This window comes from Canis lupus, chromosome 23 (assembly GCF_003254725.2).
Source record: "Canis lupus dingo isolate Sandy chromosome 23, ASM325472v2, whole genome shotgun sequence".
Classification (NCBI taxonomy): Eukaryota; Metazoa; Chordata; class Mammalia; order Carnivora; family Canidae; genus Canis; species Canis lupus.
Window position 1 is genome coordinate 36,299,209 of NC_064265.1, and position 26,653 is coordinate 36,325,861.

Genomic DNA, 26,653 nt, shown 5'->3' on the forward strand with positions numbered 1-26,653 from the left:
CTCCTTGCCTGTAGCCCCAAACATAGGCTCACCCTTGAGGGAGTTTGGTTCCCAGAATGGTTCAGCTTCTTTGCTGTATGCTTCACCCAACTGCTTGCACACTTTGCCCTTTGCCCACTGGTTCAGTCTGTTTCTGGTCACCCCGGGGTAACTGACCCACCTGATCAGCCTGTGGCCAAGGACCCAGCCTTGGTGCCAGCTACAAAGTCTAGCGATGCAATTGACCCACACTCTCCATAGCTGTGACAGGGCCCCTGCAACATGATAAGTAGGTAGCGTGGTCACTTTAAAATCACCTAGTGTCAGGGAAACAAATGAAGGCCATTCCAGAAACATTTGGAACTCATAAAGAGGATCACGTTAGTAAAAGCGAACAGATGCATGGGAAAGGATGGGCTTAAAGCAGGGGTCCAGGGTCTGCCACACTGCTTGTACAGCTGCTCCTTACCACCCACCACAGTCCTGCGCTATCTCTGAGGGACCCCAGGGCTGCCTAGAACCTTGAGAGGACCACAGAAAGTCCTCCCCTTCCAGGCGGTGAGGAAGGTAAAGACAGCTGTTCTTGTCACAGGGCACCAGGGAGAGCTCAGAGAGCTCACTTAGCTGGTGAGATGGGGGTGGACTGCTTTTTTTCCTAAAGCCTTTAATTGCTAATGACTTTGAGTGGGATTTGTTCAAGTGATTCTTTGTGTTCAACCTTTTTTTTTTTTTTGTTCAAAGTCATTACTCACTGTGTTTCGTTTGGATATTTGAGACAGCCCAGCCTGGCATATTTCCCATCATGGCACTTTATAAATGTTCATGCTGATTAGAACTTTTATTTTTCATAATGACCCACAAATGTAATGATAATACAAGTAATAGTCCATATCTAATGGCTTCTTGTCCAAGGACTGAGGGAATTTGTTTAATGTAGTTAGTGCCAAACTCCTAAAAGAAAACTATTTAAGCTGTTGCATTCACTTATGCATTTTTATGAATCTCTGGGTAATAAAAAGGAATGACTCTTCTGGAGAGTTGGGAGACAAAGAAGTTCAGGTCACTTGTGGTGACATTTTTTATTATCTCCATACCATTTCCTCATTACAGAGCAGCTAGGACACTTCAAGTTCTAGGCCAATGACAGGATGAGGAGACTCTGAGTGAACAGCTGGAGGTTTGTTCATACCTAGGTCTGTTCCAGATGCAGTGGATCTACACCACTTGGTGGCCCATAAGCAGGTCATGGGTACAGCTGGTTACTGGTGGACAGGGGCTTATTTAGGGGGTGGAGGGGAATGGAGCAGCTGGAGTATTACCCTCCAAGCCAGAGAGAGGCACCTGTTGAACAATCCTAAAAGACTGAAACCTTCTCCTCTCAGAGTCTGACCAAAATCAATGGAGAAGCTCACAAGGCTACTCCATACACTATCAACCTTGTCTTCTCATCCTCTCCACCCCCTTAGTAATGTCCACTTCTGGCCATCCCTCCTCTCCATCTGTGTTCTCTTGTACATATTCCCCAGACCTACTCTCAGTAACATTCTGAGGGTGAATAAGTATAGTTCATGGGTCCACTCTCCCAGCAGTGCTGACACAATAAGCATGAGCTTTAACAGTGCAATGAAACACTTTAGGTGCAGAAAAATGAATTTCAGACTGAGAAAGAATGGTCTGCGGAAACTTTGATGTCACTGAAATCGTCTTGAGAATAGGGATTCCACTTCACCATGAGTAGGATTGTCAGACAAAATACCAGGCACACAGTTAATAGGGATGTCAAATAAATAGCAAATGACTTTTTAGTAGGAGCATGTCCTAAATATCACATGGACATACTTCTAGCTAAAACAATCCTTTATTGTCTTTCTGAAAATCAAATTTAAGTCGGCATTTTAAATTTTAATTGTTAAATTAGGCAGCCTTATTCATGAGTCCTAGCCTTGGTGCCATCTCCTAGGGTCCTAAATGTGGCCTAGGATGGGGCACTGTTCCAGTTACAAAGGGTACAGGTGAGTACATATGGTGGCACGCTGCATTCACACCCAGACTGACCTGAGCATACTACTTCCACCTTTTGATCTCCTGGTTATTTCAGTGACTCATGGTCTGTTTTGTGCTCGTGCCGTGGTAGGTGAGGGAACACAGTCAAGCACCTCCTCACTTGTTTGGAAGGAATGAACATTGCACAGACATAAGTATAAGCTGTGAAACCAGAACTGAGCTCAAATCCAGCTGTGCAACTTTGGTCATATGATACTCTCTGTGCCTCAGTTTCTCATCTGTAAAATGGAGATGATATCTACATCTTGAGTCATCGTAAGTTTTCAAAGTGGAACTTGGAAAGTGGCTGTCTAGTGAGCCCTGCAGTGGGCGATCTAGACTCCCTTTCAGTAAAGTACCAGTTGCTCCAGCTACTGGGAGAAGTCTTAGAAGAAACAGCTTTCAGCTGTCAGCCCCTCTGGCATTACTTCAGCTACAGGGAGATACATTACCCAAAGTTAAACCCCTCCTAGGGGTGGCCCCCATCCAGGGACCGATGAATGCAAGAATATAAAGATCCATCCATCTCAAAACGGCCCAGAATAACCTGCAAAGAGCCATTCAAACTCTAGAGCATCTCTGGAGTTTACTGAGCCTGCATCATGGCTTCCCTTCTCCCACTGTCCTTCCTGCTTCCTCTTCTCCTCTATAGCTGTTGATAGCAAGGGCACTCCTAAAGAAATGTCCTAACCACTAAACTCAGTCTTAGGGTCTGATTCCCAGGAAATCCAACTTGCAAATATGGTGTAGTTCCGGCACAATGTAGAGGGATTCAACCCCATTAAAGAAAACTTTAATGACAACAATGAAAGAATGGGAACAGTAAGCTCAAACATGCATTACTGACCGAGCTTTGCATGGCATCTCCTGCACCCTCTTAGAAAGGGCCTCCTTCCTTGTGGTGATGTCACTGACATTACATTGTGATAAATGCAAGGCCTGTGCCTGCCCCTCTGCCTCTTTTGCTGGTTGTCATGGGCCTGGAAATACAGCAGGTGCTTAGTAAGTGCCTGGGCAACATTTAGCTGCTAGTTCTTTCTTTCTTTTTTTCTTTTCTTTCTTTTCTTTTCTTTCTTTTCTTTCTTTCTTTCCTTTCTTTCAAGATTTTATTTATTTATGAAAGACAGAGAGAGAGAGAGAGGCAGAGACATAGGCAGAGGGAGAAACAGACTCCATACAGGGAGCCCGACGTGGGACTCTATCCCGGGTCTCCAGGATCAGGCCCTAAACAGCTAAACTGCTGAGCCACCTGGGCTGCCCCTTAGCTGCTAGTTCTATAGTTGTTTCTCAGTAGACCACACTCAAGCCTCTCTTAGAGTCTCTTCCATTGCAGATCTCTCTTCTGGAACATTTTTCCATCCCTCTCAGCTTTCAGGTCTCAGCTTACCTATCTGTCACTTTTGAATGGTGGTCCCTCCAGCAACCTCAAATAGGTCACTTCCCTGTGACATATATCCTCATAGGATTTTGTACTTTTTTTTTTTTTTAGCACTTATCACAATTTAATTACTAGTCTAACGGGGTGCCTAGGTGGCTCAGTTGGTTAAGAATCTGCCTTTGGTTAAGCATCTGCCTTCAGTTCAGCTCATGATCTCAAGCCCTGTGACAGGCTCCCTGCTCAGCAGGGAGTCTGCTTCTCCCTCTCCTTCTGTTCCTCTCTGCCCCGCCCCCTCATGCTCTCTCTCCTTCAAATAAAAAAAAATAAAATCTTTAAAAAAATAATTACTAATCTAACTACATAGTGCTGTACCTCCAATACCTAGCATAGTCCCTCCCCCATACCATAGTTGCTTATTAAATAAATATTTATTAAATGAAATTGTTACTTGTGGACTACATTGTGTACATGGGAATAGGGGTTCACATTCCACTAGCTTGGTCTTATTTGTGGGTGGACGCCATTTTGCACATTATTTTCAGGGAGATAATGGTAGTGCCTCCCTCAACCCCCCAGGAGTAAGCAGCCCCCATATCATAAAGATTTGCTTCACAGCTAGTTCCCTTCCCTTGTACTTAAGGAAATCCCATTTTCTCCTACTCCATGCTCAGTGGAGTTGCAGATAATTTACATATCCAAGACATAAATGCTTCGTGAATCCAAGAGATACTTACAGAGAGTCTATTATGCATAAGCCCCAGAGATAGGCCTTAAAGCCAAGGTTTGTCTCCACATGTGCTAACTTCAGCTCAAATGATCCCAAAGGAGGCCTGATTTACCTGCGACTGGAGCCACACTGGCTGTGGAGCTTGGGTGCCTGCCTGGTTTATGTGGCGCCTCAGAGAGCTTGCTTTATGAGGATTTTGGAATTGCATGCCCAGGCATGGTGGGGGGCTTGTTAAACTCCCATAGAGGAGGAGATGAGGTTCCAGCTTCTGCTGTGGAGAGAAAGGGTCCTGGCACCTTGTCCCCTGCATGGCTCCTCTCAGCTTTATTTCTGAGCCCTGTTGCTCAGACTGTGTAGGCAGAAGCTGTTGTATGAAGCCGGGGGTGGGGGGTAGAGGAGCAGGTGCACTCATTGGCACAGGGAAGACAAGGGCCTGCCAGGCAGTTGATAAAACAAATAATCCTACACAAAAGCATGGGAATGCTCTCAGGGCTAGAGTCACCTACCTGTGGTAGGAATTTGGCAAGAGCTCTGCTTGGAGCCTCAGCATTCTGCTCAGCAGTGGCAAAGAGCAGGACTTCCCTCTACAGTACTCGGATAAGCTCTGCTAATTGGTCTCCACAGGCCAGACCATGGGTACTATGAAAAGAGCTCTGAGCACTGGGTGCACCTTGTGGGGTTGGTGGGGGGGGGATGAGAATAAAAAGGAAATTAAGGCATAAGTGAATCAAGTAGGCCATTCTCAAAATCATTACCTCAACCCTGAATTCCTTCTCGGAGAGCCTCCTTCTTTGGAAGTTAAAAGACCTTTAAAGTTCTCTGCACAAAAATAAGAGCCTTGAAACAGAGAGGGTTTAAGCATGATCCATCACAGGTACCTTGGGAATAATAGTGAGTGTGCAAGAGAGGACAGGATGGCAGCATGGGAGATGAGAGAAACATCATGGTGGGTGTAGGGCTTCCCAGAGGGAGCCAAGCTGAGCTAGGAAAGAGCAGTATAAGAAGAGGAGGCTGGTGTCAGACACTTTTCTGATCTCACTGACAGTATGATGGGTGCTAGTTCATTTAGCGACCCAGCATGTATTTATTGGTGCTTCCCATGGGCCAGACACTGTCTAAGCTCTGGAGAAACAGTGATGGACAAAACAGATAAGGCCACTGCTCTCAGGGTTTCTATTCCAGAGGGAACAAAGACAATGAAAAAGTCAAGACTTACAGAAGGCAATTTTAGGTGTGGTAATTGTAATGGAAATAATCAAGGTGTGATAGGATGAGTTGGGCAGTAGGAAGATACTTCAGATGAGGTCTTGTGAAAGGGGTTCTCTGAGGTCTGAGCTGAGAGCTGAATAGTGAGGAGGGGCTAGTCATGCCCTGGCAGGAAAAGCATCCAGGCAGAGGGAACAGCTTAGTGTAGATACGCTAAGCTAGGACTGAACTCGGTAAATCTGAAGACTGAAAATGAAACCACTGTGGCTAGGGCAAGAGTGGATGAGGAAAAGTGGTGGGGGATGAGTCAGGAATGAGCTTACAGACTCTGGGAACAAGTTTGAATGTTATCCTAAGTGTGGTAGACAACCTTGACAGGCTCTAAGAAGAAATGGCCATGGCCTGTTTTATGATCAGATTTTCTTTTTGAAACCATCACTCTAGAAGCTCTGTAGAAAAGGGATTGTAGGGGATAAGAGTGAAAACATGGAGGCAAATTAAAGGGTTCTTGCAGAGTTTTAAGCAAGAGATGGTATTGGCTGGGGATGAGAGGTTGGCAGGTGGGAGAAGAGAAGTTCCACATTCTATTATGTTGGTATAGAAATGGCAACTTCTATATGGCTTATGTATGGACATGGAAGGACTGTTGGTTAGAGAAAGGCAGGAATCAAGGTGCCTCCTGGGGGTTTTGTTTCAACAGCAAAAATGGTACCCTTTTCTGATATGGTGCCGTGAGGTGAGGAGCAGACCTGGGAAGGAAATCAAAAGTTGCCTCCTATTCCCAAGTGGCAGCCAGAGGTGAGGGTTTCCTGAACATTTTAGTGGGAATGATAAATTATACCTGGTTAGGGATTCATTTTTAAGAAAAGAGCATGCAACTCAGATTCAAAAGCTTAATGTCCTTGTTTTCTAGGAAGCCAGGGGCTGGGTCTAGGGCAACCTGAGTCTGTGTAGGAATTCTGTTTGCTTGGTGCATTAGAAACCCCTAGAGGATAATAGCCAAATCGCCGCAATGCAATCACACCTTCCTTCCAAGACATTACACATTTGCTGAGTCCCCACGATCAGTGATTCCCACAGTCATGGAATAACCAGTAAGTCAAGGGATTCCAGAATTCCAGGACAGAGGCATGAAGGTTCACTGCATTATGATTATGATCTGTCTCAGAAACCATTTCCAAGATTGTTAGACCCAAAATATAAGAGTAAGAAGCTGATTTTGTGTCCTTTTTCTCTCTCTTTTCTTAAAACAGATTTATTACCAACTTTCTGGGGGACAATCTTATTTATCTTCGTCTTGCCCTACATTCTCAGCATAGCTACCTAGGCTGGATATATAGTGTTCTTTACATTCCATAGCTCCATTGTCCACCACTTCTCCTCTTCTCGGAGAAGAGTGGCAGATGGATTTCATCCTAAATGCTACTTCTTATTGACTGATGGGGGTTGCTAGAAACATTGTGTTGGGTAGGAGCCTAAGGTCATACCCAGACTCAGTGGGATTGATTACTCATGACTGTCATGGATATGAGAGGAGGATAGGTTCTGTTCACTTGTTCCAAATGTTTTAATTACATTTTACCTATGTCAACCAAACCCAGATATTTGCAGGAATATACTTCTTAATTTCATTGTTCATGCCTAGAATAGAGTTTTATACATAATAGGTTCTCAATAAGTATTTGTTGAATGGATAGAGTTATTGAATGAATAAATGACTAGATGAGAGAATTTTCTTTAAGATAACTCAGAGGGGACTGAGAGCATGACCAGATACCTTGAGTGCCCTACAGTCACGAGAAAGTGTCTTCTAGACCTCCAACCTTAGGGCAGGTAATGAGGGCCTCAGCTGCTAGGTGTTGAGACATCTTGGCTTTGAGGCTATGCCTTCCATGGACCATTTCCAGCCAATGACTGAGTGTGGAGATGCTGGGGGATCCTAAGGCAAACCTACTCCTGAGAGACATGGGATTCCCCTGTCTGCTGGCTTTGGCTAGAGGATGATCCCAGGGTTTTAGCTTTATAGAGTTCCACTTAGACTCCAGGACAGGATAAGAGTCTTTCACTCAATATTCTCTTCTTTCCTGAACTAGGCTTACACTTGCATCAAGATCTAAAATCATTTCCAGCCTCTTCTAGCCCTTTCCTTCTTTTTCTCTTGTAAAATCCTTGCATGTTTAATCTCATCTTATTTTTTTGTTTTGTTTTTTGTTTTTGTTTTGTTTTATTTTGGGGACCTGGACCAACATGTCCTGTTAATATCAGAAGAGACCAGGACTCTATTAACCCTACTAGATGCCAGCTGGAAAGCAGACTCATGCCCTTTGTGAAGTAGAGTGAGTTCCTGTAAAAATGTTTAATGGGAAGGGTATCTGTTGAGAAATTCAATCCTCATTAAAAATATATATATATGAGAAAATGATGTTGAGAATTAACTGTTTTTATAAATATCTCAATTTTCGCTAATATACAGCACACCAAATAATGCACTATCAATGACATGATACTCATCTTAAATTCAATATAATGAGCTCTGTGTAATTAATTCCATTTATCACTCTGTGTTCATAAGAATCTTTTAGACTGTCCCAACCCTAAATCAGTTAATTGCTAGTACATTTATGTGCTTTGTTGAAGATAATATGCATGTCTTGTTTCCCGTCCAAATGTCCTGTGACAGTCTGATTTCATGAGATAGTAGTTACTTTTCCTCCTGTGACCTACTCAATTCTGTGGGATTCCATGTAATTCTTCTTACTATATGCAGTACTGCTCCAGGCCATTGTTCACGTTCTACTGATTTCCTTTCCTATCCATCTATTGTTTGTTTTTCTTTTCCTTGTTTCTTTCTTGTTCAGTTATCTCCAGAAGTAGTGTTGGTATATGTGGAAACCAACATTCTCTTGATGGATCAAAAATTATTCAGAAGTAAATATGTCCAAACCAGAAATCTTGGTTAAGAGAATTCATATTTGGGGAAGAAACATTATACATGGGTTGACAAAAGCAGTAAGAGCATATTCATTCATTGATCTTTTAACACAAACTTGTTGAGTACCCACCATGTGTCATGCCCCACACCTAGTACTGGTACAGTTAGGGATCTCACATATCTCTTTTGGGAAAGATGCCTTAAGCATTGAGAGACTCTTCTAGCTGGCACATACCTGTTCTATTTACAGCTAGGAGAAATTGACACCTTTAACAGTGGAGTTACCCTTTAAAATCACCAAGATCATGATTTCTCTTTTGAGACACACTGGTTGCCTCCCAAACACTCTGAAAATTCAGAGTACAGATTTATTTCAGAAATTCATCATGATGCTTTTAACCTTTGATGCCTTTTGCAGGAATGATTTATGAAGTTTGTTTCTTTTTTTATGGCAGTTTCTCCAACCAGGTTGCAAGAGATATAAAAACTGTGATTTCAGACAATTATTCTCTTGACAGCATGTGCTCAAGTTCATACAGCAAGAGAAGATGCTCCTCTTCCTTTTTCCAAAAGAATCAGAAGCTCTATTAGCCGCCTGGTATAGCAACAATCAGTGTGCAAGCTGTTCAGTCAACCAGTTGCTTTTCTTTCACATCCAGAGAAAGGGCTGATCTTGTCACTACATTGACCAACTTGCTTCCAACTGAGTTGAACCTGAGAATTGATTATGTGAGTCTCCCCTTGACAACTTTAGATACCTTTTATCTCCCTCCCTCCCCTCTGTCTCCTTGTTTTCTCTCTCCTCTGTCTTCTCCATTCACATCTGTTCTCTTTCTTCCTACATAAGGAAGGAGTAAGTACTGTGTTGTAAATCCTTTGTCAGATCATAGAGCAAACTTTTTTTTTTTTTTTAGAGCAAACTTTTTTAAAGAACACTTTCACACTCATATTACTGAAAACTCTAAAGAATTTATGTTTATGTGGATTATATCAATTGTTTATTGCATTACTAATTAAAGCTGATAAAATTTAACATATACATTTATTAATTCACTTAAAATAATAATAATAAACCCATATCTCGTTGACAAAAATATTTTATTAAAAATAACCAAATTATCCAAAGCCAAAAAATAGTGAAGAAAGTGCCTTTTTTTTTTTTTTTTTTTTACATTTTTGCAAATGTTTGGCTTAATAGAAGACAGCTGAATTCTCTTGTCTGCTTCTGCATTCAATCTGTTGTGGTCTCATGTTCTATAGCCTCTGGAAAACTCCAGAGAGAATGAGAACAAAGGAAGCCAATAGTATCTCAGTACTTTTATGAACATAGTTTTGTCTTTGTGAACCCTCAAGGGTCTCAGGCACCCCCAAGAATTCCTGGGCCATATATACTTTAAGAACTGCTGTGTTAGGGTTAGAGAGGGTTAGGTTAGAGACATGGACAATCAGCATCTTTCCCCACCATCTGCTAGAGGAAAAACACAAAGGATATTTACAGCCCAGTATGGTCCTCACTGTGCTAAGATAGGGAGATGGATATGGGGGCATAAGGAGACACCTAATTCAGTCTGGGTATATCTTCAGGGGTGGAGGAAAAGGGAAGGCTCAAAGAATGCTTCCCTGGGTCAGTGGTGCCTGAGCTGATGATACTGTAGACATTTAATTGCAAATGGAACCACTTTGTCTGAAAACCCTGATACTTGGGGCTGATCATGAGGGTGACCTATAGTATTTGGCTTATAGCTTTATTAGGATTATGTATTTGGTGGTGGTGGAAGAGAGGCTTTTTTGTACCTCTCTTCTACCTCTGATATTCTACAACTTCCTAGAAAGGAGCCAGATAGTCCACATAAATAAGAAGTGAAATTGGCCTGCCAGTGCTTTCTTTCTAAAGCAGTAAGAAGCAGATGAGCATTTTGCAGTGAATATACTATAAACCAGATAATTGCCATTCGTTGTTCTGAACATCTTGGGATCTAAGGCATGAAATGGAATTTGCAATAAAAATGTATCACACATTTCCTATCCTCTGGAACAAAGTTGATATCTTAAGCCACAAAGGTTTTATTTATTAGTTTGCCAGTAGAGAAACAAAAATATGGTGTTTCTATCTGAGGTTAAAAGGAATTTGCCTTGTCACATCAAATCCTTTCACCCATTTTTGAATATAACATTTTAAGATTCTTCAATGAGCATGATGGCTATTTTTATGTGTCTATTTGGCTAGATCATAGTACCTAGTTATTCAATGAAACACTAATTTGGGCGTTCCTGTGAAGGTATTTTGGAGATGTGGCTAACATCTATAATCAATTGGTTTTAAGTAAAGGAGATTACCCTCAATAATGTGGGTGGTCCTCATACAATCAGTTGAAAGGCTTTAAGAGCAAAAGATGAGTTTTCCCAGAAAAGGAGAAATTCTGCTCAAGATTGCAGTATCAACTCCTGTCTAAGCTTGCAACGTGTAATCCTGCCCCATAGATTTCAGATTTCCCAGCCCCTATCATCTTGTGAGCCAATCCCCTTATTTATGCACATATATCCACACATGTATGCATACACACATGTATATATGTATGCATGTATATGTATATGTATATCTCTATCTCCTATTGGTTCTGTTTCTCTGGAGAACCCTGACTGTTCTCCTATTGATTTCAGTCATGGCTGTTTTGTCTCTTTGCACTCCCTAGAGCACTTGGTCCAAGGCTGGATCCACAGGAGATGGAAACAAACATGTGTTGTTGTATTGATCTCTGGTCACAGAAAAGAATATCCAGTTGGAGTGAGGGTCTCAGTTTCTCCATGAGGGACCATGACCTTGATTCATTTAAGCACCCTAAACCTCCATAGCCTCATCCATGAAATGGAGCCCGTGCTGTCCTCTCACGGGGAAGGTTGTAAGGACTTAATGAGATCACAGCTGTAGAGCCTGGCACATACTAGTCCCTCGGGAGTAGCAGTTCCTGATTAGCTACAATGAGCAGTAGTGATTACAGAAAGAGTTTTAGACAATTGCATTTAGTAGCATCAACTCCAAAGTAAGTTAAGGGCTGGATTTAGGGGTTAAAAATGTTTAAAAGGCAGTGAAGTATGAGATATTGAAGGAATAACAATGTTGGGGAATTATAGATGTAAGTCATTTTGTTCAGTAGGTAAGACATTTTGTGTGGAAAAATGAGTTGGCTCCAGCAACTTAGTGGGAACATTAAACTATCAGAATCCCCACCCTACTTCTTCCTATTCCAAATGATCCTCTTGAATGGCTCCCAATCTTCTTCAAAGACTTAACCAATTTTCCCACCCCTGGGAGTTCTGTTAGGTCTGCAGCCCACCAACAGGTTTACAGGGTAACTTGAGCATTGTCTACCTGGGGCACACTGGGTCCCATGTGGGTCTTGACCCCAGCCTGTGGTATTAATCTTTAGAATCAAGAGTGCTTTGCTGTGGACATACAACATGCTAGTCACTGAGTCAGCTCTGACCCAGAGTCTCACTTTATCTTCCTTCCAGTAACCCTGCATTGGTATTACCTCCATTTTATCAAGGAGAGGGAGCAGAGGTTTGGGAAGATTGAAAGATTTGCGTAAGATACCCTGTTGGTTACATGGAACTATGACAAGAAGCCCAGTACTCCTTGAACCCAATCTCAGGCTTTGTCTTAGGGCAAGCTTTGGGCAGATGGCTCTGTCCAGATGGCTTATGTGGAGACAACTGAAACTTACTTTTGTAGGATTACACAATCCCCCAGTGTGCATTTCTCCCCAGCCTTAATCCTGGCCCACATGCTAGTACCCAACAGGATAATGGCATGTGGTTCATCCCCAGGCTGGGGTAAAGACTTTGAGAGAACCCACACTCCATACAATTGAGTATTTATGGGTAGAAAATGACAGATGGAAGGGAAGAAAAAAATAGGAATGGTGAATAAATGGATGGGTAGATGGATAGAAGAAAGGAGGTAGGAAGGGAAGGAAAGCAACATGCCAACTTCACTGAAAGTACCTATCAAGCAGTTAAGTCATCTTTTCCTCAAATGCTTTTTCAATCCAATTAAAACAGTGAATGTAACCCTCATCTTCTGTGAATATTTGCATGTATGAGTCACACACATAGGATTTGTATTTAAAACTATCTAATTGGTACCTCTAGTGAGAAAGATACATTGCCTCTAATTAAGTGATGGCAAATGTCACCTTATGATTTGGGAGGCACGCCCTCTTTCTATTTGGGTGATGTAGGAATACCTGCTCACTAGAATCAAAGTGCCACTAATTGCTTCAGGCATTGGAGGTGCCAGCAAGGCAGCAGTGTGCTCACCTCATTTACCAGTGTGCTAGGCACTGTGTTAGGTCCTGTGTATATCGTAGTGACTAGAACGCTGCTTCTCCCTGAAGAGGGCTCATGCTTCCATGGGAAAGAGGGGCAGGGCAACAGCTAATGGCAATGTGGTGGGCCTGTTGCATGAGAGCAGGTGGTACAGGGTGATGTGGGGTGCAGAGAAGGACAACTGGAGGAGGTAGAGCTGGAAGGATGTACAAGCAGGAGTCAGAAGGAAGGAGAGGAGGGGAAGAGATGGCACAATGAAGGCAAAGGTGTGGGTAATCAGGGAGCTGATGCCTTCAGGGGCTTTGTCTGATCTTGCAGTTGAAGGCAGGATTACTGCTGATGGATCCTAAATAGGGAAGTGCAGGATTAGGTTTGCCTATAGACAGGCTGACCTCTCACCTGGACAGAGATCCTATCCTACCTTCACTCTGGAGAAGGGAATAAAAATACTTTTAAAAATGATATTATAGGCTCAGGAGTGAGTGAGCGCCTGCCTTCAGCTGGGGCGTGGTCCTGGAGTCCCGGGATCGAGTCCCACATCGGGCTACCTGCATGGAGCCTGCTTCTCCCTCTGCCTGTGTCTCTGCCTTTCTCGCTCTCTCTCTGGGTCTCTCATGAATAAATAAATAAAATCTTTTTTAAAAAATTAAAAAAATAAAAATGATATTATAGGGGCACCTGGGTGGCTCAGTGGTTGAGTATCTGTCTTTGGCTCAGTTCGTGATCCTGGAGTCCTGGGATCAAGTCCCACATCAGGCTCCCCACAAGGAGTCTGCTTCTCCCTCTTCCTATGTTTCTGCCTCTTTCTGTGTGTCCCTCATGAAAAAATAAATAAAATCTTTTTTTAAAAAACAATGCTATTACAATTATTGTAGTTAGGAATCATTTTACTACAAGAACAGATACCCTACTCAAACTAGGATAAATAGAAAAAAATTGGTACCTTGGCAGAACAGATGAAAAGCTTCACTTGGCAACCTCAGACACAGCAGGCTGATGAGTCCATGAAGGCTGAGCAGGACCTCGACTAGAAAACAAGTATGAATGTAGCTGCTTGGGGTGCTTCTCTTCTCTCTGGTTATTGGCTCCCAAATTCTGTCTCCTGGCAGATTAGCTTTCTCTGATTTTAATGGCTTCTCAGCTCCTCCTAAACTTTGAGTGACCTTGTATGAATGCCAGCCCCAACTCCTAATAGACTATTATCTCAACTATCCATCACCAGGGGCACCTGGGTGGCTCACTCTTAGTTTTGGCTCAGGTCGTGATCTCAGTGCCATGAGACCAAGCCCCACACTGGGCTCCATGCTCAACACAGAGTCTGCTTGGGATTCTTTCCCTTTTCCTCTCCCTTCTCCTCTGCTCTCCCCTCCACTCACACTGTCTCTCTCTAAAATAAATAAATAAAGGATGATAGATAGATAGATAAAATCTTTTAAGAACTGTATCCATCACTAAATAAATGATAGGTTCTGAGCCTGCCTCTTAAATGAAGGTTGAAAGATCCAACCAACTTGCCCAGCCTACTCTACCCATAGATTTCCCCTGGGGCTGGATATCCACCAGGGGACTAAGCACCTCTGCCAGGGCATCAGATCAGAAGGGGAAAACTGGGCACCACAGGCAAAAGACCAGCCTGACCATGAGACTGACCTATTTACTGGGGTGTAAGTTAACCTTTCTAGAGCATTTTGTAATCAGTACAGTATTTTTTTTTTTTTTAACTAACAGTTCACTTTTACCCAGAAGGAGGTATTGAAGTTCTGAGGGTCAACTTTAGGATGAGAGTAGAAAGATTGAAAGGGTAAATCATCAGCTGCTTGGCCCTGCTGCTTGGATTGAGTGTTAATGCACTTTTTCAAAGGTGGAGGCAAAGAGAGGAAGGCAACGAGTGCTCCTAAGAATGCATCTGCACCCTAGTTAAAGACGTATTGGGTGGCAAGACCTAATTTCTCTGTAAATGGAGCAGAAATATCACACTGGTGTTTCCTCTGTATTAGTGCAAAGATACAGGCATTTCTCCAGATGCTGAAACAGTGTGGGAAAGACACAAGATAGAAGCAAGAAGCAGTCCTCGGGGGACATGATATGACAAACTTCAGCCTCGAGAAGAATTATGTAATAGGGACGTTATCTCGTGAAGAACTGATAAAAAGTCAGCTCTTCTGAAGTTACATCCAAATAGAAAAAAGCATGAGCTGACTGGCCTCAGTCTGTTGGAACAAAAAGGCAGAACAGTTGTCAAGGGAGGGAACAGATTGCATAAGAAACAACAGCCAAGGCACAAGCATCAACACCTATTGCTTTTTTCTGGAAGGAGTTGATTCTCTGGTGTCCCACAAAGCCAGCGTTTGGAAGTGGCTCCTGGATGAATCCATATATGCCAATGCCATTAAGCCCTGGGTGATGTAGATACTATCTGTGAGTCCTGCCTCTTGGCTGGACTTGCCCCTCAGACTTCATTCTCAACCAAACCTAACTATTCACATTTCCCCTGTGGTGCACCAAGTGCTTTCACCATTGGTCTTTTCCCACGCATGTTCCTCTGCCTGGAACCCCTGCAACCTTTATCCCTGCTTGATTCCTACTGCTCATAACTTCAAATCTACTGTCTCCAGGAAGTAATTCTATATAATCATGCCTGGATTAGTACTTCTCCTTTCTTTTTCTGGAGCAATCTGCTTTTTCTTTGCTTATCGATCTCTTGCCATACCGGTTATCATGGATCCCTCTCCAGTCTGAGGGACCCTTGAAAATAGGAACTTTGTTCTTACCACATTATAAATGATATGTGTAATTTATATATAATAAAATTTAATCTTTTGAAATGTGCAGATTGCTAAATTTTGCCAAAGGCGCACAGAAATGTAACCACCACCACAGCCAAGATGCACAACAGTTCCATCATCCACAAGTTCCCTTGTGTCCCTTTATAGCATACCTTACTCCACCCCCAGACCCTGACAACTACTGATCCATAATCTGCCCTTATACTTTGGCATTTTCTAGAATATCACATGAATGGCGTCAAAGAGGCCTGTAGTCTTTTGTGTCTGACTTCTTTCACTTCATTTCACCAGAGAAATGCTTTAGATATTCAACCATTTTGTTGTATGGATCCGTAGCTGATTTCTTTTTACTGTTGAATAGATGTCCATTATATAGATACACTGCAGTTTGTTTATACATTCACTAGTTGATAGCCATTTTATTTTCCAGTTTTGTACTATTTTGAATAAAGATTCTACGGGCATTTACATACAAGTCTTTTTGGGTAATTTATGTTTTCATTTGTCTTGGGATAGATCCCAGGAATGGAATTGCTGAGTCATTTTATAAGAAATTGCTAAACTATTTTCCAAAGTGACTGTATTATTTTACATTCATACCAACAGTGTATGAGAGTTTCAATTGCTTCACATCTTCATTAGAATTTGGTATTGTCGGTCTTATTTTAACCATTCTAGTGGTGGTGTGGTGACATCCGATTGTGGCTTTAACTTACATATCCTTGATAACTACTAATGTTGAACATCATTTCATGTTCTTATTTCCTCTGGTGACAGGTCTGTTCAAATTTTTGCCCCCCTCCCCCCTTGTTACAGATGATTTTTCCCATTATTGAGTTGCAGGAGTTCTTTATATATTTCTGGATATAAGTCCTTTGTGAGATATGTCTCACAAATATTATCTCCCAGTCTGTGGTTTATTTTTTTTTTAAGATTTTATTTATTTATTCATGAGAGACACAGAGAGAGAGAGGGAGAGGCAGAGACACAGGCAGAGGGAGAAGCAGGCTCCGTGCAGGGAGCCTGACATGGCACTTGATCCTGGGTCTCCAGGATCACACCCCGGGCTGATGGCGGCATAAACCGCTGGGCCACCGGGGCTGCCCCCAGTCTGTGGCTTTTTAAAAACATGTTTTCTGTAGAGTGTTTTCAAAGAATAGAAATTTATAGTTTTATGGAGTTTGATGTATCAAGTTTATCTTTTATTCAGTATTCTTTTTGTTCCTCCTAATAAACCTTTGCCTAACCCAAAGACACTGAGCTTTTCTTTTATGGATGTTTTAAAGGTTTCATAACTTTTAAGTCCTACATTTAGGACGATGGTCCATTTCAAGATAATTTTTGTGTGTAATGTGCAGTATAATTGAAATATTTTTTTAAAAAGATGGATATCCAATTTTTTTGCAGCATAAATGAAAGACTATCCTTCCTTCCATTGGATTTTCTTGGAAAGTTTATCAGAAATTAATTGATCAAAAAAAAAAAGAAATTAATTGATCATGTATATGTGTATCTTTTTCTGCATTCTTTATTTTTTCTGTTGATCTGTTTGTCTATCTTATGTTAAAACCTTAATACTTGATTAGAGTAGCTTTATAATAAGCTTAAAATCAAGTGGTGTGAGTCTTTTAAATTTGCCCTTTGTTTCAGAGTTGTTTTGGCTATATCAGATGTTTTCATTTCCACATAGCTTTTAGAATTAGATTATCCATTTAAAAAATCCTATTATTTTGATTTGGATTGCATTAATCAATTAGGGAAAAATTTACATTTAGCTATATTGACTCTACCAAATCATAAACATCGTCTATATCTCCAGTAAGACTGCTCTAGATCCTCTTTAAATTCTTTCAGCAATATCTTATTAGAGTCTTTGCTATACAGTTACTACATGTATTTTGTGAGAGTTATTCCCAAATATTTCATGGTTGTTGATATTATCATATTAGTATTTTTGTTTAAATCTCCAATAGTTTACTGCTAGTACATAAAAATATGATTGATTTTTATATATTGACTTTATGTACCATGGTCTTCCTAAATTCATTTATTCTAGTAGCATTTTAGTAGATCCTATTGAATTTGCTTCATTGAGGCTCATGTTCCTTGCAAATAAAGGCAATTTTACTTTTTAATTTACAATATTATTTTTTCTTGCCTTATTGAATGGGTTAGAACTTCCAGTACAACATGAGTAGTGCACTACTAAAGTACTTTCTACAAAAGTTCTTTATCAGATTGTGGAAGTTCCCTTTTAATCTTAATTTGCTGATCATTTTGATTATGAATGGATGCTAAATTTTGTCAAATATTTCTTTCAGGAACCACCCCCCCCCCCCCCCCACCTATTTACTCTCAAACCTTAAGCTGTTTTTGCGTATTTTAGGTGCCCCGTAAATATTGGTTGAATGAATGGAGCTGGGCTAACTACCTCTGAGAGTGCAAGGCCATACTTCAGCCACTCAGAAGCATGAGATGGGCTTAGAGGAACTTAAGAATATTTGAATGCCTATTCATGTCAGGAGTACTAGATTTGCCTAAATGATCTCATGCAATTTTTACAATATTGCTATGAATTATCTCCATTTTGCAAATGAGAAATGAGTAATAGATGGAATGATTAAAAAGCTATAATATGTTTGGGAATTGTGGAAAAGGTCATGTGTTTCATAACTCAATAGAAAGAAAAAGATAATTATTACGTTCAGAAAATGAATATACAAAGGAGGATGGTTTCAAATATTTCAGTTATTTGATGGTGTGAATGGATCAACAGTCCAGTTGGTCTGGATATAAAGAATGTCACCTGTGGAATGACAGTTGAACCATTAAGAAGGAAAAGTAATCCTTGCATATAATACTTGGCTCAGCCATGAACAAAAGTCTCACAGTCAAAATAATGTAAATTTAAGTTATTGGTTTGCAACCATGAGGATTCGATCTACTGACAAAGCAAAGAAGATTTAATTTTGCTTACACATCAAAATGCAAATATTTATCAATTTTGACAAAGAGAAAGTCAAGAAAGATCTGAAGTAAGTTAGAAGGTGGGAGAAAAATGAGGAAATTGTAGGGATATTAACACTTGTATTTTCCAAAAAAGGAACATTTAAACCCCTCTGAGCTTCAGTTCCTCACCTGCAAAATGAGGTGTAAAATCTTACCTAATGGGGCTGTGGTAAGGATTAATGAATGTATGTAAAATGCCTAATATGTGATAGCTACTCAACTAAAAGGAGAAAAGGGTGGCAGGCCTATAGAGAGAAGGAAATAAACCCAATCCCACTCAACCCTAAGGTCTAGAAGTCACCTACCTACTGACATGGTCAGTGCCCAGAAAGCAGGGTGATGAGTCTGAGTAATGAAAGGTCAGGGACTGTGTGTCCAGCCCAGGGCATCTGAATGACATAACAACCCTGCGAGTGATATCATTTTCCCCATTTTACTGTTGAAGGAGTTGACACTCTGAGTGGCCAACTGACTCACATAGAACCAGCCCGAATTGACTAAGCCAGGCTTGAAACCCAGCAACTGTGACTCTAGATTTTGTTGTCTGCCATCGCGTCAAGTGCTACAGTGAATCTGAAACACTGGATGAGCTTGTGGCATATCCTCTATACACATTTCTAATGAATAGACCCATAGGTTTAATTAAAGGAGAAAAATGATTAATTGTTTCTCTCAACAGCTGCAAATTATTTACATTGCATTTGTGTTGATGGCTAATAAAAGAGCAAAGGCATGTGGGGACAGCCCAGGGTGGCTGTAATTCTTCCAGAGTCCATAATGAAGCACTGGTTTGAATGCCAGCATGTGAGCATGGAGGAACCTGATGTCCCATTCAGACCTGCAGTGGGCAGAGCTGTTCTCTGCCCTGGGCATGATCCAATCCTCAGAAATGGATCTCAGTAGACAAGACCTAAGAAGAGAAAGGCTTGTGTCCCTGCCCCACTAAACTGCCTCTTGGTTGGTTCATGATTGCTGTGCTGTGGAATGGATGAGTGGGAGCAATATGGTGGCCACCTTGAGGCTACCACCAATCCTGGAGCAACTCTTAAGTGACCTTTTGAAGCATGATGGTTCAGGAAGGGGACAGGAGCCACTGCAGCAGAGATGTTCTCAATTTTATAAGCTCTTGCTTTGCGGTGGCTACTGAAAATTCTGTACTATAATATGTATATTATAATGTGTGTTATATATTATAATGTGCATGACTATATATTATAATATGATATGTGTGTGTGCACATGTGTGTACTTTTTGGATATCACCAAGTATGAGCGTTTTTGGTCTTCCCAATTATTAATTTTTAACCCTGTGGCTTGTAAAAATGGTTTCTTCATCATTTTCATAATGATCACACCTACCTCTTAGGTTGCTGTGGGTATCATTACATATATGACAGTATCTTTCAAACTGTGAAGCAGGGTGTGAGAATTGGTATCAGGACGTCTCTGACTATTCTAGGACTCCCTCTAACCTATTATTTTATTTCTAAAGCACCTACTCTGCACTCAGACTTGTGTGAGTGTAAAAGGACAAACCAAGGAGACCACAGTTGAGTAATCAGATTAATATTTGAGGATTATGTTTAATGCCTGTGGAGAGGATGGATTGGAATGGGATAGGATATCTTCCTGGAAGACCAGTCAGGAGGCCACTGCAGCCCACCAGAGAGGTGATGGCTGGGTCTGAACAAATCTGGAATTGGCAGATATGGGATATTCACATAGGAATATTACACCAACCCTAGCACAAGGTTTTTTTTGTTCTTTTTAAAAAAAAAAAAAAGATTTTATTTATTTATTCATGAGAGACAACACAGAGAGAAAGGCAGAGACACAGACAGAGGGAGAAGCAGGCTCCATGCAGGGAGCCTGGCGTGGGACTTGATCCCAGGTCTCCAGGATCAGGCCCTATGCTGAAGGTGGCGCTAAACCACTGAGCCATGTGGGCTCCCCCCAGCACAAGTTTTATTTAAATTCTCTACCCTTCATGAGTGCCTGTTGATGATAAGTTTCTTGTATTCATTTGTTAGGACTGCCTTAACAAAGTACTACTAACTATGTGGCTTAGAATAACAAAAATTTATTGTCTCATAGTTCTAGAGGCCAGAAACCTGAAATAAAGTTGTTGACAGGACCATGCTTACTCTGAAGGTATGAGGGAAAGGTCTGTCCCAGGCTGTCTCTCCTGGCTTTGGTAGTTCCTTGGCTGGTGGCAACAGAACACAGGCAATCACATGTGTGAATGTATGTCTCTGTCCAAATTTCCCCTTTTTGTAAGGACACCGGTCATTTTGGATTAAAGCCTGCCCAGATGACCTCATTTTTACTTGATTACCCCTTTAAAGAATCTCTCCAAATAAGGTCACATTCCAAGGTACTGAAGGTTAGGACTCCTACCTATCTTTTTTTTCCAGGGTCACAGTTCAAACAGTAACATTTATTTGGTATGAATTTTGAGTGTGTTAATTTTCCAATAGATAATGTATCATTCACCTGGTCAAATTACTGAAGAACAACTTAAATTGCTTGGTAATTTAGACCATTAAGATAGACATAGTTTTCAAGTGATCAGAGATTATTCAAATGTCTGTTGTATCTTTACACATATGTTGGTACTTATACAGATACGTATGCATATAAAATGCAGTAACAATATGTAATGATGGATCAGATTAGGAGGTCAGAAATGAGGTCAGAAATTCAAGCACACAGCCATGATCTGCTAGTTCATGGATTGATAATGGGTTTTAACCCTGAAACATCTATTAATAGTAACATTTATGAACTAAAGGTTTTAGCCAGTTTTTAACAGTAGCCGTCTACACTGGGGATCCAGAAGTAGAAATAAGGGGATTTGGGTAAGGTTAAAGATCCATGGTTTTAGAGCCCAAGATGTGTTTGAGTCTTGATGCTGCCCTGTGTACCTTACGTGAATTGTTGAACTTCTCTCTGAATCTCACTTTTCTGAAGGTTACTGAGGTATAAAATGGGACTAACATGCTCTTTTCTCATGTGGTTGTTGGATGAGAGCCTATCACTAATATTATATTAATACTATCATAGTATTAATATTATATAATATCAATATTATAATTGTATTATTATTAATATTATTATGGATTAGCTAGTCAAGTGATGACCTTGAAAGTCAAACTTTATTTTGTTTTTCCATTCTATTCTAGTCAACAAGCATAAACCATGGATCGAGACTTCATATCACGGAGTCATAACTGAGAACAATGACACAGTCATCTTGGATCCACCACTTGTAGCCCTGGATAAAGATGCACCAGTTCCTTTTGCAGGTAAGATGATGGCTTACTATGGTTGTGCTTGGCTCAGTTTGGAGACATGCTGGGAAACCTCTACAGAGCCCAGGCCTCGGCTATATATATATATATATATCATCCCCTGTGTGTCTCATAGATCATCCTGTGATTTCAAAGCTGTATGCCTCTTCTGACTGCTGCTATGGTTCTGATATCTGATATGGTTCTGATTTCTGATTTCTGATTTTTTTTCCTTGGTATTGCCTCCAATGCAATACCTTTATTTTGTTTTCTGAGAGATGGTATATTACTGAGGTAGCCTCTTGGGATTGGAAAACCTGGGCTAGTAGAGTCTGTAGGGGGATAATTTTCCCTCTAGAAAGATGACCTATGGATGGATTAGTTTGTGAGCCCCTGTCCCCACTATCCATATATCATGAACAGGTGGAGACTTATAGCTTGGTAGGTTGGCAAGAGAAAAGGGAAAGAAAAAAAGGACCAGGAAATATTTGCTAAGGATAGAACAGGGCTGTGCCCTCAAGCTTCACAGTGGGTGTGGCTTTTGGTGGAAGAATCAGAAGACCGTGCCATTTTGCTTTCTGCAGCATGTGGCTAGAGAGTCTTCTTATTATCATCAAAATTATGACTACTTCCTTCTCTAACATCCTGTAAGGGCCAGGCCTCAGGAAGGGTCTGTGAAGAATATGGCTATGTCTCATTTTTACACAGATTTTGGCAAAGAGAAGGGGATGGCTGGTGGTAGGGGAGGAGAGAATGGACAAAGAATTTCTGAAGATGCTGCATCATGAATAATATTGTTAACATTTTATAACTGTCAGGAGAAAGACAGGAAATTTAATGAAGGTTTTCAAGATTTCTAGAAGATTGCTTTATGATAGATGGGTGCCAGGCTGAAGTTTTCACCATGATGAAGTCTATTTTTTCTGACAGTTTGTCTGCTACATTATGAGCTACTTGGGAAAAAAAAAAAATCAGTTCTTTCACACTTCTAAGAGATAAGCTCTATGAAGGCCCTTTTTTCATTACAGAACATTGTAAAGTAAGGAGCAAGGAGGTGGGTTACATGGGGAAATTCAGTGTTACGTGAAGATAAACCCATAAGCATTCTTTTGGAGCATGGGGGAGATATCTTGACTCTCAGAAGAAGGCTTTATCATTATTATATGTAGAATGATAACCACAAATGGCACCTAACTGTGACTTCCATGGTGTTTAGGATTAGGATATTTCCATATGTCCTCCAGCCATCCTCAGAGGTCCTGGCTCAACAAATTCCACTTGGAAGTGTGAATCTTATGCTGTCTTTTCCATAAAAGATGAGTTGTCATCCCCACACCTTCTCTGCCAGCCTGGGAATATTCCAGTGCCTCCACTTCTTGGGCATAACTAGGTGATACTAGGGTTAATCAGCAATTCTTAACCCTCCCCCGTACCCCCCCCCATTCTGGGAATGAGAGTTTAAAATAAACACTAGCAAAACTGTTTGGGTGATGGAAATGTTTGGTTTGGCATGCACTGTATGCTTAACAAAATAGAGGCAGTATTTAAAAATTGGGAGATTTAGGATAAAAAGGCAGGATTCTGGTTTATCTTGATGAACCAGATCAGAAACACAGGGCTGAGTCATTGCTTCCATCTTTAGACAGAGCATGTGCTCCTGGCTTCCCTCAGCCCCTTCTCTACAGTCTATGTACAGAGGTCCTGCCATCAAGCAGGTCCTCTCGTTCACCTTTCTTTTCGAGTGTGTGATTCCTCTTTAAAATGTAACAGGAAAAAACCCATGACATATTAAACAGGAAGTAAATGTGTGCCATTAAGTCACTTTAGTGTAATGAAGCTAATGCTTTGAAAGATGAAGGATGTGTCTGATTCCTCATTATGTCTACCCTCAGCATAACCCTGTTCTCCTACAATAGTGAACTAAGAAACTGAAGTTGTTGAAGAAGCTGTCCTACAGTAAAGATATAAGCTCTTTAATGCACAGATCAAAGTGGGAAGAAAAACAGTTTAAGTAAATCTGATATTTGAAGGTTGAACTTATAAGAGGTTACTTGTTTTCCTTGGTTATGGGGCTGCAGAACAATTAATAATTCCACCTTAAGATTCACCAATGGGCTTCGTAATTCATGAATCAATTTATCCAATGCCTCTTTAAACTTGAATTTGTAGAATTTATATTCTGACCATTAGATGTGCCCACTGGTTTTCAGGCACATCTGGAAACTAAGATTTGCTTCTAAGCCAAGCCCTGAGTAGTTATTTCCATCTGAAGAAAATTTCTATGCTCCTCTTGATATTTGTAGCTGCATAAAAAAGATCTAGCTTAATGCATCAAAATATAATCTTCCAAAGCTCTTAAGAGTAAAAAATAAAGGTGCTTTTTGGAATGGTCAAAGCTATTTTTCTCAGTGTTATTTATGATCAGCTCTAAGACAGGACACGGGCACTAGCCATCCATCCATGCTACAGACGTTTATTTTAAAACATTTATCTTAAAAAGAAAATACTGAAGATTTATTTCAGATCCCTATCATTCTCATAAAATTGAAAAATTCATATCTGCCAGCTCCATCAGTTCTGGAAGTCAACTGCAGCTTTTAGTCTCCCCCTTATCAACTGTTCTTGTATTGTGTGTCAGTTTTTCCACCCCTTTCCCACTGGTCTTTATTTCCAATTTAGCCTATGAGGTGAGCTCTAAGCTTGTTGGGAGATGGTTCCAGCCATATCATTTTTGCTCTGTCTCATCTCTTTTGTGATTTCCCCCATTTAAAAACTTTTCTAAGAAAAAAGTTCCTATGTATTTTACATAGGAAGTCATGAGTGTGCTTTGCATATAAATGCAAAATCAGGGATATGGAATAGCTTTTACTGTATTTTTCCTGATTATGACAATAAGTGTTTATTGTAGAAAATGTGAAAAATATAGTGAAACACAAAAAAGCATGAAAAATGTGTTTTCTTACCTCCAGAGAGAGCTTCTGTTAACATTTTGGTGTATTTCCTTCCAGTCAGTTTTCTACTCTTTTTTTTTTTCCAAAAATTGTGATCATACCTCATATTCAATTCTTTTTTTTTTCTAAAGATTTCTTTATTTATTCATGAGAGACACAGAAAGAGAGGCAGAGACAGAGGCAGAGGGAGAAGCAGGCTCCTTGCAGGGAACCCGATGCAGGACTCGATCCCAGATCCTGGGATCATGCCCTGAGCCGAAGGCAGATGCTCAACTGCTGAGCCACCCAGGCATCCCCTCATATTCAATTCTAACAATTTATTTTTCCCACTAAACTAGTGAAAACATACCATTTCATTAAATATTATTCTGCATCTGGTTAAATAGCTACATGACGTCCTTCTATAGCTTACCATTCTCTGTTTTTTTTGGCTTTATTAAGATAAAATTGTCATATCACATGGTGTAAGTTTAAGAAGCACAGCATATTGATTTGATAAACTTCTATATTGCAAAATGATTACCACCATAGTGTTAGTTAACACCTCCATCACCTCAAATACTCACCATTTGTGTGTGTGTGTGGTGAGAACATTTAAGATCTACTCTCTTAGCAATTTTCAAGTAAATAATACAACGAATGTTGTTAACTATAATCACCAGGCCATACAGTTACTCAGTTCATTTAGAAACTGAAAGTTTCCACCCTTTGATAATATTTCCCAATTTCCCCCATTCTTCACCCCTGATAAACCACCATTCTACTCCCTATTTCTGTGAGTTTGGCTTTTTAAAGCCAATTTCACATATAAGTGAATCTACATATAAGCAATATTATGTATATGATACAAGCGATTGCACAGATAAGCCATATAGATTTCATGTACAAGTGAGATCATACAGTGTTTGTTTCTCTGTGCTTAATTCCACTGACCATAATGTCCTCACAGTCCATGCATGTTGTCACAAATGGCAAGATTTTCTTCTTTCTCATGGCTGAATAACATTCCATTGTGTTGTGTGTATGTATGTATGTATCACATCTTCACATCTTCTTTATCCATTTATCCATTGACAGACACTTGAGTTGTTTCCATATCTTGGCAATTGTGAATTATGACATGGGGATGCAGATATCTCTTTGAAATCCTGAATTTAAACCCAGAAGTGGGATTGATACATCATATGGTATTTCTGTTTGTAATTTTTTTGAGGAACCTCCATACTGTTTTGATAGTGGCTATACCATTTTACATTCCCACCATCAGTGCACGTGTTCCCTTTCTCTGCATCTTTGCCAATACTCAACTCTTGTCTTTTTGATGATAGTCATTCTGACAGGTATGAGGTGGTAAGCAACTTCTCTATTACAATTCTTTTTTAATATACTGTGTCTACCTTTCTGGTTCTACCATTTGAGTGGATTTCCAGAATTGGAATTATTTGGTCAAACGTTTGAAAGTTCCAGGAACAGGGCATGTGGGTGGCTTCGTTGGTTAAATGTCCTGACTCTTGATCTCAGCTCAGGTCTTGATCTCAGGGTCATGAGTTCAAGGCCCAAGTTGGGCTCCACATTGGATTACAAAAACTAATTAATTATAAAAATAGATGAATAAAAGAGAAAGTTCCAGAAACATGTTAAATTGCTTTCCAGAATAGTTGTAGGAGTTTGCAGTCCCATTCTCACTGCACTAGTCTCGTTCCCTGGGCCCTGTGTGGCTTATTCTACTGGTATTATTTAGTGACCGTGTGTTAGAATCACTAATCATGGTAGCCTCACTATCTTCATCTGTAAAATAATACAAACTTTCTAGATTTGTTGTTTTGATTAAATTTAAAGAATGTGGTGCACGTTATCACGATTTGAGACATGGTAGGAACTTAATGCATCCAAGGGTTTGTGTGTCTTTTGTTTTTTGTTTTCCATACCCTTTTCTCTGCCCGTTTTTGTAGAGGAGGTAACCAACTCGAAAAGAGGCCAAGCAGCTTGCTCAGTATCCCAGAGCGGGCCAGCCATGTGGCAGG

The 26,653-nt window shown here is 40.6% G+C and overlaps 1 protein-coding gene across 2 annotated transcripts in view; it reads left to right on the forward strand.

The window, feature by feature from the left end:
- Window positions 1–26,653, forward strand: part of CLSTN2 (calsyntenin 2) — a 623,447-nt gene that overhangs the window by 211,394 nt on the left and 385,400 nt on the right. For both annotated transcript variants that reach the window (XM_049099645.1, XM_035704913.2), the window contains exon 2: window positions 21,571–21,693. In XM_049099645.1, coding sequence (XP_048955602.1) covers window positions 21,571–21,693 — 123 coding nt within the window. The remainder of the gene's footprint in view (window positions 1–21,570; window positions 21,694–26,653) is intronic.